The following is a 20,241-nucleotide window of genomic DNA, read 5'->3' on the forward strand; positions in this document are numbered from 1 at the left end:
TGTCCCAAGTAACAGATAACATGATGCTCTTAGACAGTCGACAGTACTTACTGCTTTAGCTGGAGGGTGTGAATATGATTGCGTGGCGAATTCTGATGTCACGCCACGGCCATACGTTTGGCTCTAAATTACACATGCATGGTCCGATTCACTCCAAACTGAATATGCTTGATCTTTGTCATCCCCCAAACAGCTCTATTGGATTACATTTAAATTTGGATCAATAGCGCCCCCTAGGACACTTCAAGGGCTATATCTCCCTCACACATCATCGGATCCACTTGAAATGTAGTATACATGATCATGAGTTTATGATTGACATTTTGACACAGTCAATTGATGATGTCGTTTTAGCCCCACCCACAAACAAACAAGTGAGTGCAGCTTCCATCTGGAAGGTCAGATTTACTCGGAATTTTGAATGCTTTTTGCCAGACTGAAACTCTGCATGACCGAAGATTATATGATATGTTGCTCAAAGTGCCACCTACTGGCGACGTGTTGAAGTGACGCGGTGTCATCGTATGTAGGAGGCGATGCCAGGCTCCTGCGGTCGCTCAACAGCCCGAGTTGCGCTGAGGAGTGCGAGGGCTTTCAAAGCTGCTTGCAGGTTTCTAGTTCTTTTTGCTTTTGCTTGATATTTTGATGAAGCTCCATGTAATTAAGCACCTATAGGGTAATAATGAAACACTGCATTTACATTGCAAAATCCAGAAAAGTAGACACAGGCTTTTATTTTATTCGGTGTTGTGAAAACACAAAATAATTGATTTATTCTAGCACTGTTAAAGGCCACAGAAATCATAATTGCTCTGTGAATACAGTGATGAAGGAGGTACGTTTTTGGGGTTTGACCCACGAAAACACTATGCATATCACCCACAGAATGATCAGGCAGTGGAGTGAGAAAATGGGACTATAAAATTAAAATCAGCCAAGTGTTGTGAAGCCTCGGCCTATTGCTCTCACATGAGAATGAGACAAAAGAGCACAAGCAAACCTCACTCCTTTTGTAGTGCTGTTTTGCAGGCCTCCTAATTTGTCATGGTGATATTACCAAGATTATTGCCCTCCACATCTTCGTGGTAGATGGGATGTTGTCTTACTGTCCAAACCTTCCACAAAACTTCCACAAGAATAGAGTTCTTGTTTCTAAACATATTTATCAAGGTGGTTCCTCCAATAGCCCTGATGACTCTAACAGCTTCAATAACTCCCATAATGATGATGTCGGGTTCTGAGGTTTAGAGTGACCAAAAGCAGCTCGGCAGCTGCATGTTTAAAGTTCAAAAGGTTTTCCGAACGTAGCAAGAACGTAGCAAAAATCACTGCAGGTACAAAAACACAAGTCGAAACTCCAAAAACTTACAGTTGACTCTGCAGGAACATAGTAGTCAAAGCTTTAGACGAGGATAGGTGAACGAACCAAGGAACCAGCGAAGAACAAACAAAAACAGAGAGCTTATGAACAGAGGGAAGTGGAGTATAGACCAATGAGATACTGAGGCAGGTAATCAGATGAGAATTGAAATCAGGACCAGGCTATAGAGAACTGAGGGAATCTGGATGGTTGCTAAGGTGACTGAACTAGAATACAAAGGGAACATGAGGGAAGCTAGGCAATAACATAACCAAAGGAATCTGACTACAAAAACAAAACTATAAATAACAAAACTCAGGGAAACAGAACTAAGCAAAACTATAGATGAAGATAATAAACCAAAACAGACATAAGAACCTAGAATAATCATTAACTAAAGTAAACTGAGAAACTAGAGGGAATAGAAGAAACACCAAAACCTAATAATTAACAAAGGACCCATAAAGAAACCCTGACTGTAAATAAACTAAACCTAAACCACAGAAAGGGAACCAGGACGAGGAGGAACAGAGAAAATAAACTAGTAAACAAAGAGCCCAGGTGAGCAAATACCAAAACATAAATAAACACAGATATACTACATGGAAAACTAAACTAGAAACTACAAAGAAGACAAAGGAGCTAGAATAACAACGAATATAATAATAGTCATAAGAAAACCATAACAAGTAATAGAAAAGAAACAACTAAAGGAACTTAGACAAAACCCAAACTAAATGGAAGGTCGAAAACACAAGACCACAACAAAGACCAAAGATGTTGCTTCATGACAGATGATGATTTTTGAGGGTTTTAACACTGTTTAATCTCCATTTATTAAAATGATGATTTGATTTCCTTATTGTTTTATATATTATATTCATCATTTATTCATTTAATGTTTCCTGATTCTAATTATGCTTCTATAGATGAGTAATGGACACACACGGAATGTTAATGATTTGGGAATCATGTTTCTTTGTTTTATTTCTTATTCCATTTTTGTTTTTCATTTATTTCTGGTCATTCTTTTAAGATTTAGGTGACTGCTTTGACAGATGGTCGTGTGAGTATTTTCCTGCCTGATTATTGTTCCTGGACAAATGTGTATTCATTTTTATCAGAAAGGTTTTCCGCTTACACAGGGGATGATTACTATGTGATTTTTCTTTTATTATTGTATTATTCAACATCTTCATATGTGTTTCATTGTCACAATTGCTTGCCTGTTTTTTTTTAAATCAGTGTGGACTTTGAAAGTGCCTTTTGTGCCTTTGAGGTGACACTGTGTGGGATGACACAGGTTTAGGCTTCCCCTATGTTAATCATTCCTGTTGTGAAATACAAGCTAAAGGGTAACATTTGATGCAGAGGAGCGAAGATGTCTGGGTGAGAATTAATTAAATTAAGAACAGAACAGATTCGGCTTAGCTCAGTAGCACATGGCTGATGCTGGAAACTGTCTCCCTTATAAGGTTAAATTAATAAAGCTGATTGAGTGATGATCATCAATCTCCTTCTTTGGTAAATATAATTTTTTCCACAACAAAAGTCTCCCTGTTTCTGACTATTTGGAGCCAAGCCACCCATGATATCCTGGTGCTTCACTTCACACTATCAACATGCATCAGAATAAATATCATTTGTGTAACGCTAAGTGTAAATATTCCAGCATGGTTTCTGCAGACTATCAGAACAGAAATACTGATCAACAGATACATCAATACAGTCTGTAAGTGAGGCTCACCAGTAAATATCCCCTGAACTGGTTATAGATGATGGCAGTCAGTAAGTTCATCAGACAGTATGTTCCTGCCAGGAAGCAAAACAAATTCCTCCTTAAACATTGCACTGTTCAGCAACCACTATAGCTTCAAGCTGCTTGGCTGTCATGGTGACCGTCATAGCTTACCGATGACACTGAAGGTGATAAAGAAAATGGAGTAGCCTCTGTTGATGGAATAGGCGGGCATCATGACTGTGACAGAGAACATAAGTGTGAAAGCAGCAACAGTTACAGAACACGAGCATGGGTGGCTCAGTGTTTCACTGTACCATCAGGGTTGTTGGCTGTGGTAAGCAGCACTAGCAAAGAGGTCAGGGAAGTAGTCATGTCTCTGAAATGTAACTCCCACTCGCCATTCTTCTTTGGATCCTGGAACAGAGCAACACAGAGAGGATAGATGAACAGCTTGATTTATCAACCTTATGAAATTCTAATCTGTGGACTTGAAAGACTAAACAAGGTAAGGCAATGTTATGTATAAAGCATAAGGATTGTTAGTATTAATAATATAAATAAATACTGAAATACAATATGAAAATGTTGGTTTATCTTTTATCTAACATCCAGAGATGGTAAAATCAGCAGCTTTGAATTTGGTTTATTGTGTTAGAGGATGATAAAAACACAACCTGGACAATAATTTACATTTATACCACAATTTCCAACACAAATTACGCCATAATATAATCAGTCTCTGAAAGACCAAGTCCATCTATCTATTTTTTCCACAAGAATTAAAAGGCTCAGAAGCAACCAGACAATGCTAATCATCACTGGTGTGAGCACCTGAATGAAAGCAAAAGTTTTGAATGTTTGAAGTCTGGAGTATCCAGTTGTGTGTTAACATAACCAAGGAAGGAAGACAGCAGCAATGAGCTTAGAGAAGCCGTTGGTGCTAAAGGAAGTGCTGAATAGTTATACATTCATCAATTGATCAATATAAACAGGTCTAAATACTTTGAAAGAAGGATGAATGGATGAAAGACCACACATTTGATCCACCGGACCATGTGTGCACTTTTCTTTAAGAACCTGTTACTGCCAATCAATCTTGAAAGGGTAATAAGGTACAAAATTAAATCCGTTATTCTATTAGAGGTGGAAAACATTCTACCAGATCTACCAGTCTCTCAGAAGTGGATGTCCCAGCTAATTCACTCAAGAGCAATGTATTGAAAGCAACTTTATTTGTATAGTACCACTCATATACAAGTTAATTCAAAGTGTTTTATAGTAAAACAAAGGAACAGTGAAAAAACACATTAAAACACTAAATAAACTAATGGTCAAAGGTTTTAGAAGGCCTTTCTTATTTAATGTTATGTTTATTACAAGATGCCTTCAAGGACCACGCAATTGAGGCACGTCATGTCGCCAGGTACAGCAGAACTGGGGTCTCACCGTGGAGCCAGGCGCTCTTGTCAGACCCTAACCCTAACCCAAGCACGAATGAGAAACCTGAGGCCATCTCCCAGTGGGCCCATCACATGCAGGGGGAACCATGAGGATCGGGCAGCAGACGAAGGTTGAGACCTAGACGGGCCGATCTCCGAATGCTTAGGCTAGCTGTAGGGACGTGGAATGTCACCACACTGGGGGGGGAAGTAGCCTGAGCTTGTGCGGGATGTAGAGAGATATTGACTGGAAATAGTCATCTATGCATACAGTGGGCTCTGAGACCCAGCTCCTCAAGAGAGGCTGGACTCTCTTCTAGTCTGGAGTGGCCGGCAGAGAGAGGCGGCGAGCTGGGGTGGGTTTGCTTGTTGGCCCCCTGCTCAGCCGTTTCGTATTGGGGTTTATCCCAGTAGATGAGAGGGTTGTATCCCTGCTCCTTCGGGTTGGGGACAGGTCTCTGACTGTTGTTTCAGCCTACGGGCCAAGCGGTAGTGCAGAGTATCCGGCCTTCTTGGCGTCCCTGTCTGGGGGGCTGCATAGTGCCCCTCCCGGGGATTCCGTTATGCTGCTGGGGGAATTCAGCACCGGCACTGGAAATGACAGTGACACCTGGAGAGGCGTGATTGAGAAGAATGGCTTCCCCGATCTGAAGCCGAGTGGTGTTTCATTATTGGACTTCTGTGCTAGTCACGGATGGTCCTTAATGAACACCATGTCCTTCAAGCATAAGGGTGTTCATCAGTGCACTTAGCACCAGGACACCCTAGGCAGGTCGATGATCGATTTTGTTGTCGTGTCTTCAGACCTTCAGCCGCATGTTTTGGACACTCGGGTGAAGAGAGGGGCTGAGCTGTCCACTGATCACCACCTGGTGGTGAGTTGGATCCGCTGACAAAGGAGAAAGCCGGACAGACTTGGCAGGCCCAACAGCATAGTGAGGGTCAATTCAATTCAATTCAGTTTTATTTGTATAGCGCCAATTCACAACACATGTCGTCTCAAGGAACTTCACAACAGTCAGGTACATACATTCCAATTAATCCTAATCATTGAACAGTGCTGTCAGATTCAATTATTTATTCAAATTGGATAAAACGTTTTTCTATCTAAGGAAACCCAGCAGATTGCATCCAGTCAGTGACTTGCAGCATTCACTCCTCCTGGATGAGCATGTAGAGACGGTGGACAGTCACTGGCGTTGACTTTGCAGCAATCCCTCATACTGAGCATGCATGTAGTGACAGTGGAGAGGAAAAACTCCCTTTTAACAGGAAGAAACCTCCAGCAGAACCAGAACCAGGCTCAGTGTGAGCGGCCATCTGCCATGACCGACTGGAGGTTTGAGAGAACAGAGCAGAGACACAAAGAGAACAAAGAAGCACTGATCCAGGAGTACTTTCTATGGGAAGGAAAAGTAAATGTTAATGGATGTAGCTCCTTTAGTCGTTTCATCTAGAAAGAAAGAACAGATAAACTCTGAGCCAGTTTTCAAGGTTAGAGTCTGAAAGAGAGCACATATAATTAGTTACAGTAGAAGCTCAGTCAATTGCCATGTCTAGGAGAGAGAAAGGGTTAAACACTAAAAGACAGGGCCATGTGGATCATTGGTAGAAGGTGAGCATTAAGTAGTTGCCAGCAGAATCTTGGACGATGCCCCTCTCCAGAAAGGTGTCACAGGTAGACACAGAGTCAGGCCAGGTGTAGCTTCTAGGAAGAGAATAGAGAGAACATAAAGTTAAAAGCTGAAATAACAGCAAATAATGCAAAATTGGAGAGTAGTGTGAGAATGTAGCAAAGAGGGTGAAAGTGGTCTTATGTCCTCCAGCAGCCTAAGCCTCTAGCAGCATAACTACAGAGATAGTTTCAATTCAGATTATTTAATTAAACGGCTCTTATTTACAACAATGTCGTCTCAAGGAACCCCACATAGGGTCCCACTGATGGTCATTGTTATACTAAAAACCACAAGGATTGGGATACCTCTCTCTGTCAGACTGATTATATCCATTGGAAAAGAGAAGGGGTCATACATTGCTGTGTAAATGCTCACACATTTGATTAGCAACTATTTTCTCAAGAATTTTAGATAAGAACAGAAGATTGGATATAGGTCTGTAATTTTTCAAGTCATCTCAATCAATCAAAGGTTTCTTAAGTAAAGGTTTAATTACAGCTAACTTAAAAGCCTGTGGTTCTGATCTATTTACTAAAGATAGATTAATCATATCTAAAATGGGGCTGGTAATCAGAGGGAACACTTCCTTAAATAATTTGGTTGGGATTGGGTCTAACATACAAGTTGAAAGTTTAGATGAAGCTAATATTTCTGATAACTCAGGAAGCTCCACAGGATCAAAACAGTCCAAACACAGATCAGGTTCTGCAGTTATTTCCAATGTTGTCTCACTTGCTGAGGATGAAGTAATCATCTTAGGGAGTATGTCAAAGATTTTCTTTTTAATAGAATCAATTTTATTTAAGAAGAATCCCATGAAGTCATGACTGCTAAGAGCTAAGGGAATGGATGGCTCAACAGAGCTATGACTCTGTGTAAGTTTAGCAACTGTACTAAAGAGAAACCAAGGATTATTCTTGTTCTCTTTTATTAATGATGAGAAATAAGCTGTTCTAGCTTGCCCTCCACTGTGCTTTTCAGTGATAATGAGGAAACTAAAAGTGGAGCAGATTCTTTAAAGGTTGTTACAGCATTGTCTGATAATGATCTATTATATTGAAATTTTCTTTCAGGTGTGGAGTACTCGGTTCAATTAAACTCAAAGGTTATTAAGAAATGGTCAGACAGGAACATTCCCAACAAGGTCTGCTGGGAATGTCTGGTGGAGCCCTCTGCCAGGAATGTATTCAACTCCCACCTCCGGAAGAGCTTTGACCAGATTCTAGGGGAGGTCGGAGACATAGAGTCCGAGTGGACCATGTTCTCCACATCCATTGTCGATGCTGCCGCCCATAGCTGTGGCGGTAAGGTCTGCAGTGCCTGTCGAGGCGGCAATCCCCAAACCTGGTGCTGGACACTGGGAGTAAGGGATGCTGTCAAGCTGAAGAAGGGGTCCTATCAGATGTGGTTGGCTTGTGGGACTCCTGAGGTGGCTGACAGGTACTGTGAAGCCAAGCATGCCGTGGCCCGGGCTGTGGCAGAGACAAAAATGCGCGCCGGGGAGGAGTTCGGTGAGGCCATGGAGAAGGACCACCAATTGGCCCTGAAACGATTCTTGCAAACCGTCCAGCGCCTCAGGAGGGGGAAGCAGTGCTTCGCCAACACTGTTTACAGTGGGGGTGGGGAGCTGCTGACCTTGATTGGGGACATTATGGGGTGGTGGAAGGAGTACTTCGAGGATGTCCTCAATCCTGCCATCACGCATTTCCTGGTGGAAGCAGAGGCTGGGGACTCGGGGTTGGACTCGGTTATCACCCAGGCTCAAGTTACTGAGGTGATTAAAAAGTTCCACGTGGGCAGGGCTTCGGGGGTGGATTAGATCTGCCCTGAGTACCTCAAGTCTCTAGATGTTGTGGGGTTGACACGCCTCTTCAACATTGCGTGGCAGTTGAGGACAGTGCCTCTGGACTGGCAGAGTGGGCTGGTGGTCCTCCTTCATAAGAAGGGTGACTGGTGGATGTGTTCCAACTACAGAGGGATCACACTCCTCAGCCTCCCTGGTAAGGCCTATGCCAGGGTACTGGCTTCAAGAGGAGCAGTGTAGTTTTCGTCCTGGACGTAGAACACCGGACCAGCTCTACACCCTCTGCAGGGTACTCGAGGGTTCATGGGAGTTTGTCCAACCAGTCCACGTGTTTTCTAGACCTGGAGAAGGCATTTGACTGTGTCCCTTGTGGTGCTCTGTGGGGGCTGCTCCAGGAGAACGGAGTCGGGGGCACGTTATTAGTGGCCATCCGGTCTCTGTACAAGCAGAGCAGGAGTTTAGTCCGCATTGGCGGCACTAAGTCGGACCTGTTCCCGATGTATGTTGGACTCCGCCATGGCTGCCTTTTGTCACCTGTCCTGTTCATAACTTTTATAAACAGGGCCGGTGCAGCCAAGGGCCGGAGGAGTTCTGGTTTGGGGACCAGTGGATTTCGTCTCTTCTTTTTGCAGCCATGGATTTCAACATTAAAACTCCGAAGGGGGAAGGGGGGGGTAGCAGAGGACTTCCCCCGATGACACTGCCGCATATAAGCCCCCACCTTTCCACAAGTCTTTCTCTTCCACACCGATGACCATTGGGATAGGAGGGAACAAAGCGCACTGATGTCTTTTGCTGGCAAAATTCAACTGGATCCAAAGCCATACGATCATCGATCATATGCAAAGTTAAGTAGAATGAAATACTGTCTATTCTGTATTTTCATTCATGAACGGGGGAATTAAGGTGTAAGAGTTGCTTACCTTTCTCTCCGAAGTCCCGCAGAAGCAAAACTGTGTCGCAGAGAGATCCCCGGCAGAGAAGCTGTTTCTACAAGCCGAGTCTGAAGGAAGGACCACGGCTTGCACCACCGTGTTACGGTAACGAACAGCCGCCCAGCTAACCCTATTGTTCACAGAGCGAACACAGAGGTTCCGCTTGTTGACTGTGGACGTTTCGTCGAACTTCATCGCCCTTGGACAACATTCCCTCACCATGGTCAGAGGTTAGGTTCATAGCTGTCAAGTCTCCCGTTTTGGCCGGGAAACTACCGTATTTTACCCCTCTTTCCCGTCGTCCTCCCGTATTAGTATTCTCCCGTAAATCTCCCGTATTATGATATAATAATAAAAAAAAAACATTCCTCTGCTTCTTTCTCTGAATTCTGTCACTAGCCTCGCGAGAACTGCCACCTGCAGTAGCCAGGGTGGCAGTTGCTGCGAAATTAGTGCTGACGGCGGGAACAAACCTGGAACAACAGAGGAGAGAGGTGGATAGATGTGACGAAAGGGAAGGCATTCCTGCCAGAAAAAGAAAGACATCGTGCAAATATCTTGAAAAATGGGACAGTGAATTTTCTTTTCTAAAAAGGAGCAGGATGGGGCACAGTCACGCGTTTTGCAAGATTTGTAACTTTAGTGTCTCCCACGGAGGAAGGAACAACATCAGTCAGCAGCACAAGCGCTGGCTAGAGGCACAGAAACATGCCCAGGTGATGTCAACGTTTGTGTCTAGAAATACCACCGAGGCCTACCAGGTCATAAATGTGGAGGTTAAAATGGCAATGCTGTGTGCCAAAAACAAAGTTGCTTTCAACTTCTGTGATGACTTCAATAAACATGTAGCTGAAATGTTCCCAGACTCTGCTATCTCGGCAGGGAAAACCAAGGCTACCCAACTCATCAAAGGTAAGCTGAATCAAATTAAGTATGAGTATTGTTTATGCATATGCCTATTTAATAATGTCCTGTATGCATATTGTAGGGTAATGATTAGCTAATTTTAATTACTGGGCTCTCTCAACAGGTGCCATAGCAGCAGAGCTAGATGACAAATTGACCAAAACATCAGCCATTTTCAGTGATGTGCGACAAATCGAACAACAGAAAAGCAAATAAAGAATTTTTCATCCTAACTAGACTCTACAATGAGGCCCCTCTGCAGGTCGTTACAAGATTCATGGAGATGTCTATGCAACGTGGGAAATGCAGAAAATCTGTATGAAAACCAGAGTGAAGCACTAAGGTAAGGGAACTGCACTGTGTTGTTGACGTGTGTAATAGTTTGCATGTAATTATAATCATACGTTTTGTCTAAGTCGTTTTATGGCATTTTTTCTGTTATCAATAGAAAAAGAGGCATCCCATGGGAGAACCTGATAGCCTTTAACTCTGATAATGCGAGCGTCATGAAAGGCAGACACAACTCTGTTATCAGCAGACTGAAACAGAGCCAGCCCCACGTCCAGGACCTCGACTGCATCTGGCACAGCTGGCCACTGGCTGTGGCATCAGAGCAGCCCAGGTAACGGTGGAAGACATCCTGGTGGGGATATACACCCACTTTGATAAAAGGTAGATGCAAATTTATTAAATGGGACTTCTATTTTTTCTAGGTCTGCAGTTAATATTCTTATAAACATTTTTCTATTTTTCAGTGCAAAAAGATGTGAACTCTACAAAGGGTTTGTAGATTTCACTGATTTAACCTGAAGCTCCTCAGGTACTGCAGCACCAGATGGCTGAGTCTGCTAACCTGCATCCAGAGAGTGTTGAACCAGTGGGATGCACTACAGGTAGGGATGGTAACTCCAGAAGATATATACACAGTTAACTATGCTAGATTTCCATTTTAACCATGAATTGCCACCCTGTGTCCATATGTACTGTAGGCCTACTTTAACAGTCATGAGGAGGTGGAGAGGAGTGCCAAAGTGTGCGATTTGGCAAGCCCTCTGCGTGATCCAATCGTGAAGGCTTACTTCATGTTCCTGAGTGCTCCTAAGCCTTTATATGAATTTAATATTGTCTTCCTGGTGGGTGTCAATCATATTGGATGAATTAGTGAATAATAGTCCATTTAGAATTAAATATGATTGTGCTTATTGTGGTCTTCTTATTACACTGTGTGGCCAATTATATTTTCTACAGTCAGAGGGAGTCCAGATTCACAGACTTGAAGAGGAGATCTGCAGGCTGATCAAGAGGATCCTGGGGTTCCTCGTACCAGCCAGGGCCATCGTGGGTGTACCTCTCAAGGAGGTGGAGGTGGAGTATGGAGAAGGACATCAGTTGGCTGACGAAGAGCTCTTTATGGGAGCAGAAACAAAGGCATTCATGGCAAGGACAGAGCTCCCTGTGTCAGCTGAGAAGAAAATCTTTCAGTGAGTATATTACCCAGCAGTTATATAATTATATCATCTTTTCACAGTATGAGATTATAGGCTGTAGTGTTTTTGTTTACTCTTATGCTGTTGTAGATCTGTGAGAAGATTCTATGAAGCAGTGCTTCAGAAGATGTTCTCCTCCTTTCGTCTTCACCATCCTCTCCTGAAGGATATGAAAGTGCTGGACCCTGCTGCTCGCCTTGACATTACTCCAGGGACAGGTAGATGTTAGAGTCAGTTCCTCATTGATTAAATGAATAAATTAATATTGCATGGTTTAGATCTGCAATGTTCAGTCAAACACTTGTTTTACTTTACAGTGGCAAGGCTAGGGGCCCTTTTCCCTCAGTTGATCTTGAGTGAGGATAAGCTGAGAGAGGAACTCATTGACTATCAGGTGACAGATAGCAAATAAATGTGCTTGAATCCCCTTTTGTGTTTCATTTAGGCTCTGTTATAACATAGGAATGTCCACAACATTTCAGTGTCAACAAAGGTAGGCTTATTGTAGTCTGTAAGTAGTTGACAAGAGGTTATTTTAGATATCTTGTACACGTGTGCTAAAATGCAAGGGATACTGGAGCTTGGTCGGGGTCGTGGGATGGCTCACAGCGGTCCCCGGAAAATTTCCCTTATTTTCAAATCCAAAACTTGACAGGTATGGTTAGGTTTGGGAAGATTAACAGATAGGTTTAGGATGAAATGATCTAAACGTTTTCATGTTATGAAGTTTGTTTTGTGGAACCCGGCTATCTTTGTGCTAGCTTGCTATCTGTAGCACACAGGCCGGTTTGTGTTCTTTGGATGTTTTAAAGTTAAGATAAACTTTACTTGAAGGGTGATTTTAAACAGAAGATTGCTCATAACGCGTCGTCCGCGCTTATGCATTTTAACCCTTTTATTAACCCTGGTATTTTAAAGGTATGTGTTGATTCTGGTGCTAAGCTATTAGCTTCTTTGTTAGCTTAACTGCTAACGGTAAGAACACGTGTTTGCTAGCACTAAGACTAGTCAACAGAAAGGTTGTTGGTTTTCAAGCTAGTGAATAATAGTCCCTGAACATCATTTACTAGATTTGATAACTAAGTAAACACCATTAAACCCCATTTCTCCAGAAAGATTTGGCTCTTTTCCAAAATACTCAATAATATTTCTTCAAATATTATTTCAATAAATAAAGGCAGTTAATTAGACACCGTTGAGAAGTAGTCATCCAGGAGGTTGGTTTTATTCAGCAGATCATTATTTTAAACATTATTTTATTAAAATAATATTTTATCTGATCTTGCATTGTGAAGGGTTGTCTAGATGTTGCTGATTATTGCCTAAGTTAGTTCCAAGACTAACTTAACTTCATTTCCAGATTCTTCAAGATAATCCTTGGTTCTCAAACATAAACATTGCATGGTAATGTTGCATCACTCTTTTGGTCATGATTTCCAATCATCTTTAATCAACTTGTTTATATTGTACATAGTCCATTAGTCTTCATTATTCTTTAATTCTGCTTGGTAGTTTAGTTGGATTGTTTTAGCATAGTAAAGAGTTTGTTGATTGAAATATGTTTGACTTTGAGTTGACTTATTTTTGTTAATAAATTCTTGTATTTTAAGAAATTGTGTGAATTCATTCCATGTGTGTGCAGAGTTTATGCTGTTCAATAATGTCAGAGCTCGTCTCACACCTTTTTATTCTGTCCTAATACCATCGCCTTACTGGGCTGGTATTCAGAGGACAACCCTTAACAGACTGAAATATTATTTGATAAAATATTAAAATATTAATATTAATTATTAAATAATATTCTCAGATTCATATTTACAACAGTCCTGTTGGCCCACTCTACCCAAGACCTACAGCATGCACTGGGGTGGTTCGCATTCAAGTGTGAAGCGGCTGGGATGAAGATCAGCACCTCCAAGTCCGAGGCCATGGTTCTCGACTGGAAGGGGAGTCCTGCCTCAAGTGGAGCAGTTGAAGTATATTGTTCACGAGTGACGAGAGAATGGAGCGGGAGATCGACGGCAGATCGATGTGGCTGCCAAAGTAATGGGCACGCTGTGCCGGTCTGTTGTGGTAAGGAGAGAGCTGAGCCAAAAAGCGAAGCTCTTGATTTACCGGTCGCTCTACGTTTCTACCCTCACCTATGGCCATTCAATTTGGGTCATGACCAAATACAAGCGGCTGCAATTAGCTTCCCACGTAGGGTGGCAGGGCATTCCCTTAGAGATAGAGTGAGGAGCTCGGCCATCCGGGAGGAACTCGGAGTAGAGCCGCTGCTCCTCCACATCAAGAGGAGCCAGTTGGGGTGGTTCGGTGGTTGGGATGCCTCCTGGACGCCTCCCTCAGGAGGTGTTCCAGGCACGTCCCACCGGGAGGAGGCCCAGGACACGCTGGAGGAACTGCGTCTCTCGGCTGGCCTGGGAACGCTTTGTACTACACCCCTGGATGAGCTGGAGGAGAGAGACGTCTGGGTGTCTCTCCTGAGTCAGCTGCCCCCGTGACCCGGTCCCAGATGAAGTGGAAGATGACAAGTAAGAGTACAAGTACTATTTACATTGTGCTTAGATTCTCACTGAAGACATCAAAACATTGAATGGACACATAAGCAATTATGAAGCAAACAAAAAATTGTAAAATAACTTTAAATATGTTATATTTTAGAATCCTTAAAGTAGCCCCGTTTGCTGTAATGACTGAAATATTAACCTTTGGCCGTCTCTCAATGCACCACTGGAAAGTTCTTTCAAGACTCTTTGGAAAACCATTTCAAGTGACCACCTCATGAAGCTCAGGGAGAGAATGCCAACAGTGCAAGGCAGTAATCAATGTAAAAGGTGGCTATTTTGAAGAAAGTAAAATATAAAAATGTTTAGTTATTTCACACCTTTTGTTAACATAATTCCATGTGTGTTCATTCATAGCTTTGTTGCCTTTGGTGCGAATCTACAATTTAAATAGTCATATAAAAATATAGAGAAAAATTAACTAAGAAAGTTTATCTAAAGCTTTTGACCCATAGTAAGGTAAGGTAAGTTTATTTATATAGCGCTTTTCAGTAACGTGACACTCAAAGCGCTGTACATGCAATTACAATACAATCAAAAAGAAAATAAACACAGATACAGACACAGACACAGAAAAACAAATCAAATGATACTACAATCCTTCTAAGAAATCTAAAAATCTATTAATCCTTCTGGGATGTCTAATAGTCTCATCATTCCACTGAATGCTAACTAGGGAAGCTGAGTCACTGGTACAAAACATCTTTAATCCACATTTTCAAGTGCTAATGATATATTACTTTTACTGGTACTGAAGTTGAACTAAGTAATAACAGTCCATTGTAGTCTAATTAAGAAAGCTGGGAGTCTAATTAAGAAAGTTGTGTACATCAATAAGTAACTGTGAAATTTATTTAGCCCAAGACTACTTAGTTCTTTATAGACCGTCATTCTTTTTCAACAGGAAACCTGTAGCCTACAGTAATTTAAAGACTGATGTAGTGTGATCCATTTTCCAGTAGAATTTTGAATAGGCAGCAACTGCCTGGTTGTTTTTGTTTGTTATTTTATAGAGAGACTTGCTTAGATACCATTACAATAACCTACTCAATCAATCAACCTTTATTTATAGAGCGGTTTACACACCGAAGTGACCAAAGCGCCGTACAGGACCAAGAATAAAAAGAAAACAAAAACATAAAAATAACCAAAAGAAACAAACACCAACAATACCAAAAATAACCAGGAAGAAAATAACTGCCAAATACAATGAAAACTGTAAGAAAAATAAAAGACTAATAATTAAAAACACCAGCCTGATATTTCTGCTCAACTGGAATTAAAAGCCAAGTTAAAAAGATGGGGCTTTAAAAGGGACTTAAAATCATTTAAGGTAATATAACATACTGTATAAGCAATTTTTTGTGTTCTGTTTCGCTGAGAAATGCGGAGACAGGATGTGCTGACAGAAGACGAGATGTGCGTGCAAGAGTAAACACGAGCAACTTAAATATTAGAGATAATTGGTCAGGGATGAGGAAGATCACAGGCTCCTGTGTGTCTCAAGAAGTCAGATGAAGAGGCAGCTAAAGGGACTGAACCAAAATAAGGCTGCAGGTCCAGATGGTCTTAGCCCCAGAGTCCTGAAGGCCTGTGCTGTACAGCTCTGTGGGATTCTGCAGCACCTCTTCAACATTAGCCTGGCCCAGAAGAATGTTCGGGTGTTGTGGAAGACACCCTGCCTTCCAATGCCAAAGAAAATTCACTTATCAGTCCTCAATGACTATAGACCTGTTGCCCAGACATCCCACATACTGAGGGTCTTAGAGAGACTCCTGTTGGCCCACCTGAGTAAGCTAACAAGCAACATTCAGGACCACCTGCATTTCCAACTTCATCACTGTGGAGATGGAGTTGAAGATGCCATCCTACACTTTCTTCAAAAAACCCACTGTCATCTGTACAAAGCCAGCAGCACTGTGGGCATCATATTCTTTGATTTATCCAGTGCATTTAACACAATTCATCCTAGATACATAATTCAATGGACTACAAATGCCCTCATGTTTCTGGAAGCACAGGAAACCTAACTACGCTATCAGAGGTCTTATTCTATGAATTTTGTCATTGCACTGATCTACAAAGTCATTGCAGGAACTGTGAGTAAGTTTTCAGCAGGGAAAAGTGATGAGAGATTATTCTGTCTATCAACAATTGTAAATAAGCTTTAATAGTGTTTTTATTGCTAATCTAAGAAACATATAACTGCTTGGTTCTTCTCAACTGCAGATTATATGTGTGAAGATTCTTTATAAATGTCATAACAAACCTGGGGTTTCATTTTACTCCAGCTGCTGTTAGCTTGTCTCCACACTGTGTTCTCCAACTTCAACTATTTACAAGGTGATCAACAAAGACTGAGAGCAGATTGGTTGATGGTATACAAACTCAGGTGCATCATGTATTAGTGTCATCATTAAATGCGTTGTCTTCTGGTTACTCCTTGTCTACCTATGCTAGTGCTATAAGGGCTGTTCAGGACAGGAATAGGACAGTAATGATAAAACAGAGCACAACTACCAGTCGCCACAGAGACAGTTTCTTCCCCCAGGCTGTTTCTCTGATGAACATTCAATAGAGTACAAAACAACAGCATACAGATGTTGCAAATGCACCTTTTCATTATATATGTGTATATTTGTACATTGTAAATATGTTTATTCTGTAATACAAAAACAAAACCAAAGAGCAAAGTGTACCGGAGTCAAATTCCTTGTTTGTATGTACGAACTTGGCAATAAAGCTGATTCTGATTCTGAATTAAAAAGTTTCTGTGTTACTGTCTTGCATTGTAATGTCTTATTACATAATACTGCAACACCACGTTTCTTGAAGTCATTAAGCTAAAGTTAGGAAAAGCTGCTTTAGGTAGTACTGCTTTAAGTAGTACTGCTGCACTACCTAGTGATGGACACTGTTTCACTAATCTGCTAAAAGTTAATAGCCAAACTAATTTTTCGTTTGGTGGATAAGGGGTTTTGCTAACTTTAGGAACTGTTATCAGACCTTTTAGCTTCAGCTAAATTAGGTTTTCCCAAATTTGTGTCCGCTAACAGAATTCACAAGTTTGCTCATTGCTGTTGTGGGCAAGTCTAGAAGAGTCCTTTAGGCATTGGTTTACTACGTGACACGTGACAAGATGCAATTTGCGATGCAGCAGCAGCTGCCTAAAAGCAGTTTTGAATTGCAGGTACAAAAGTGTTCAGTTATTCAAGTTATGAAAGGTGAAAACTGAGTTTTTGTTCAACCTCAGATAAATGACATGTTGAGGAACTGTGGGTAAAGCAGAGTTCACTGAGAGCCTGTAGTCCATCAATCTATGGTGGAACGAAGGATTATAGACCTGCTATCATTGCATGTGGTGGACTCCCCCACCTTTGTCGCCCTGAATAAGACGCCGAAACCAAGCAAGACATCTGTTTAGCCTTAATGAGGCTAATATTTCAGTTAGCGGATAGTGAGAGGAAACCTTTTGGTTAGCTGTGCCTACCAATGACTGCACTGTTATCTCAACCATTGAACGTTTCAGTTAAAAACATAAAATCAAGGTTTTGCTTCAGAGTAAAATTATTGATTACAAAAGGATTTTCAGGCTAAAGATCTTAAATTAAGTAATACTATATATAGTGTGTTTTTGTTACATTTTTTTCATTTAGTCCTGCTAACATCCAATGGTATTCAGATTTGACATTAAACTATGTTTCAAAAAAATTATTTATATTGCCTATTAGGACCTGAATTGAGTAGTGACAGCTTTGAAGCATAGACCCGCAGAACATCAACATAAGTTCAGAGCCGCAGAATGTGCTGCTGAGACCTTATCTAGTGCAGACCAGAGATGATTCTGGCATCTGTGTGGTGAATTTGTGAATACTAGAGTGAATACTGAAGTTTAGGGGGTACTAGGTACTTGTTTTTTTCTTTTTTAATTCTTGAGGATTAATCTCTGGGGATATGGTTGGAGAACAGGAGGGTTGAACAGGGATCATTTGAGACCCAGCAGTAATCAATATCTTCATCTGGTCAGCATAGTCCAGTAGTGGAAAGGAGGGGGTTTTCACAGTGGGGGATGATTCAGAGGTGTGGGCACGGTTTGTGGCACACCGGTAGAGTACCCATGTACGGAGGCCTTAGTCCTCAATGTGGCTGTCCTGGGTTCGAGTCCTGTCCCAGTTACGTTGGCTGCATATCCATGTCCTCCCACTCTCTCCCAACCCATTTTCTGTCTGCCTACTTTAAAGAAAAGGAAAAATAAAGGCCTCCAGTGCCACAAAACAAAATAGTACGAGTGTTGATCCTTGCGGAAATGCTGTTGGAGTTTTGAAAACAGTGTGATTCTGCAGAAGTATTCACACCTTTTCAGCTGAACAGTGTCTCTTGCTTGGAGCTTGTTTTCTGATTGTTTGGGATCCTCTTGTCCCTTGTCTCTTTACAGACTGGACATGCAGGGAGAAAGCCAAAATTTGATGCACAAAGCTTAATTTCAAACTTATTTAGAGACCCCATGTCTTAAACACATGCCCACAGGTTCAAAGTGGTGAATGAATTGGGCAGAGTGAGTAAAGCTGCTTCCCCAGAGAGCAGTTATCATCATATCCAACAAGTCCTCAGAGTGTGCGATGCTCATAGAAATTGTAAAAATCACTTCTAAGACTTCTGTCTTAGAACTCATTTAACATGTTCAATATTAAAGTTTAGAACTAGAAATTCAGAAAAAGACTAACAGAGAGGTAGCTTGAGTTAACAGAGAAAGCCTATTTCTTCTCAAGCAAATATGACAGGACCTCTTAAGCTTGAAAGTTGTATTTGAAAACACAAGACAAATGGAACATATCCTTTAGAATGGACACGACCAAAGTGGATATGCTTGATATCTGACCATAATGCACAGATCCATGTATGAAGAAAATCAAATATAACTTATCAGCCCAAACATCTTATACCATTTGTCAAGCATTATGCCAGATCATAATTTGGGCTTTCTTGGCAGCTGTGTATGAAAGTGTACTGGGACCAAATTTGAGGCCATCTCCCCGGGACTTTGGCACAGATTGGGATACCAACAGGACAATGATCCCACACAACAACAAATCATTAACAAATTGGCTAAAAGAGAAAAGAATTAAGGCATGGCAATGGTCCAGACAAAGTCCATACCTCAACCTAGTTAAAGAGTTGTGTTGAGAGTGTCAACTAACTAAAGCAACACTGCAAAACAAAGTGGGCCAAAATTCCTCCACAATGTGAAATCTGATAAAATAATAAAGAAAATCATAAATTTGAGTTATTGCTCCTTGTGATGTCTATCCACTAGGTCCTAATATGTAAAAGCTTCAAATTTAAAAACGGTTGCCTACTCATTACTCTGAAAATACTAAGAGAAACATGGCCAGTATACTTGTTGAGACAAAACAGCTGAACCCTTGCAACGTGCTTTTATTCCGAGTAAGTTTGAGACTGAAGAACATTTTAAACAACACAGTAATTTCTCAACTGCCTAAAGCATAATTGATACCCAGGGTTTTGTCTATATAAGGTTACACTGTCACACAATTCTTAGAACATTCAAGTTATTTCTTTATAATCCAGGTTCTTATCTAGTTCTACAATGTAATTTTGTAGTTTTTGAGGATTTGTTTTTAAGTGAGTGGGGTGCGGTTTCAGTCTGTGACATGTCCACACATACACTGTTGTGACCATACAGATATGAACTCACTTCATTTTTCGCAAACAGCAGCATGCCGATCATGGTGAAGAGGCAGAGGTGCAGAGCCAGCAGCAGGATCACACTGCAAAGAGAGTAACAATTACAGTTTTGATAAAAAGGGATATTATGTAAATCCAATGACTTCACCAGAAGAAACAATGTAACAAGAAGGCTCCATCAACACTGTACAGGTCCTTCTCAAAAAATTAGCATATTGTGATAAAGTTCATTATTTTCCATAATGTCATGATGAAAATTTAACATTCATATATTTTAGATTCATTGCACACTAACTGAAATATTTCAGGTCTTTCATTGTCTTAATACGGATGATTTTGGCATACAGCTCATGAAAACCCAAAATTCCTATCTCACAAAATTAGCATATCATTAAAAGGCTCTCTAAACGAGCTATGACCTAATCATCTGAATCAACGAGTTAACTCTAAACACCTGCAAAAGATTCCTGAGGCCTTTAAAACTCCCAGCCTGGTTCATCATTCAAAACCCCAATCATGGGTAAGACTGCCGACCTGACTGCTGTCCAGAAGGCCACTATTGACACCCTCAAGCAAGAGGGTAAGACACAGAAAGAAATTTCTGAACAAATAGGCTGTTCCCA

General features: G+C 41.3%; 1 protein-coding gene across 1 annotated transcript in view; it reads right to left on the minus strand.

Moving 5' to 3' along the window:
* tpcn2 (two pore segment channel 2) overlaps nucleotides 1-20,241 on the minus strand; it is a 133,918-nt gene that overhangs the window by 47,942 nt on the left and 65,735 nt on the right. Inside the window, exons 7-10 of the mRNA XM_047363241.1 lie at nucleotides 19,629-19,701; nucleotides 3,416-3,515; nucleotides 3,273-3,338; nucleotides 3,108-3,172 (exon numbers count right to left, since the gene is read on the minus strand). Of these exons, the coding sequence (XP_047219197.1) occupies nucleotides 3,108-3,172; nucleotides 3,273-3,338; nucleotides 3,416-3,515; nucleotides 19,629-19,701 (304 nt within the window). The remainder of the gene's footprint in view (nucleotides 1-3,107; nucleotides 3,173-3,272; nucleotides 3,339-3,415; nucleotides 3,516-19,628; nucleotides 19,702-20,241) is intronic.

This window comes from Girardinichthys multiradiatus, chromosome 4 (assembly GCF_021462225.1).
Source record: "Girardinichthys multiradiatus isolate DD_20200921_A chromosome 4, DD_fGirMul_XY1, whole genome shotgun sequence".
In the NCBI taxonomy this organism is placed as follows: Eukaryota; Metazoa; Chordata; class Actinopteri; order Cyprinodontiformes; family Goodeidae; genus Girardinichthys; species Girardinichthys multiradiatus.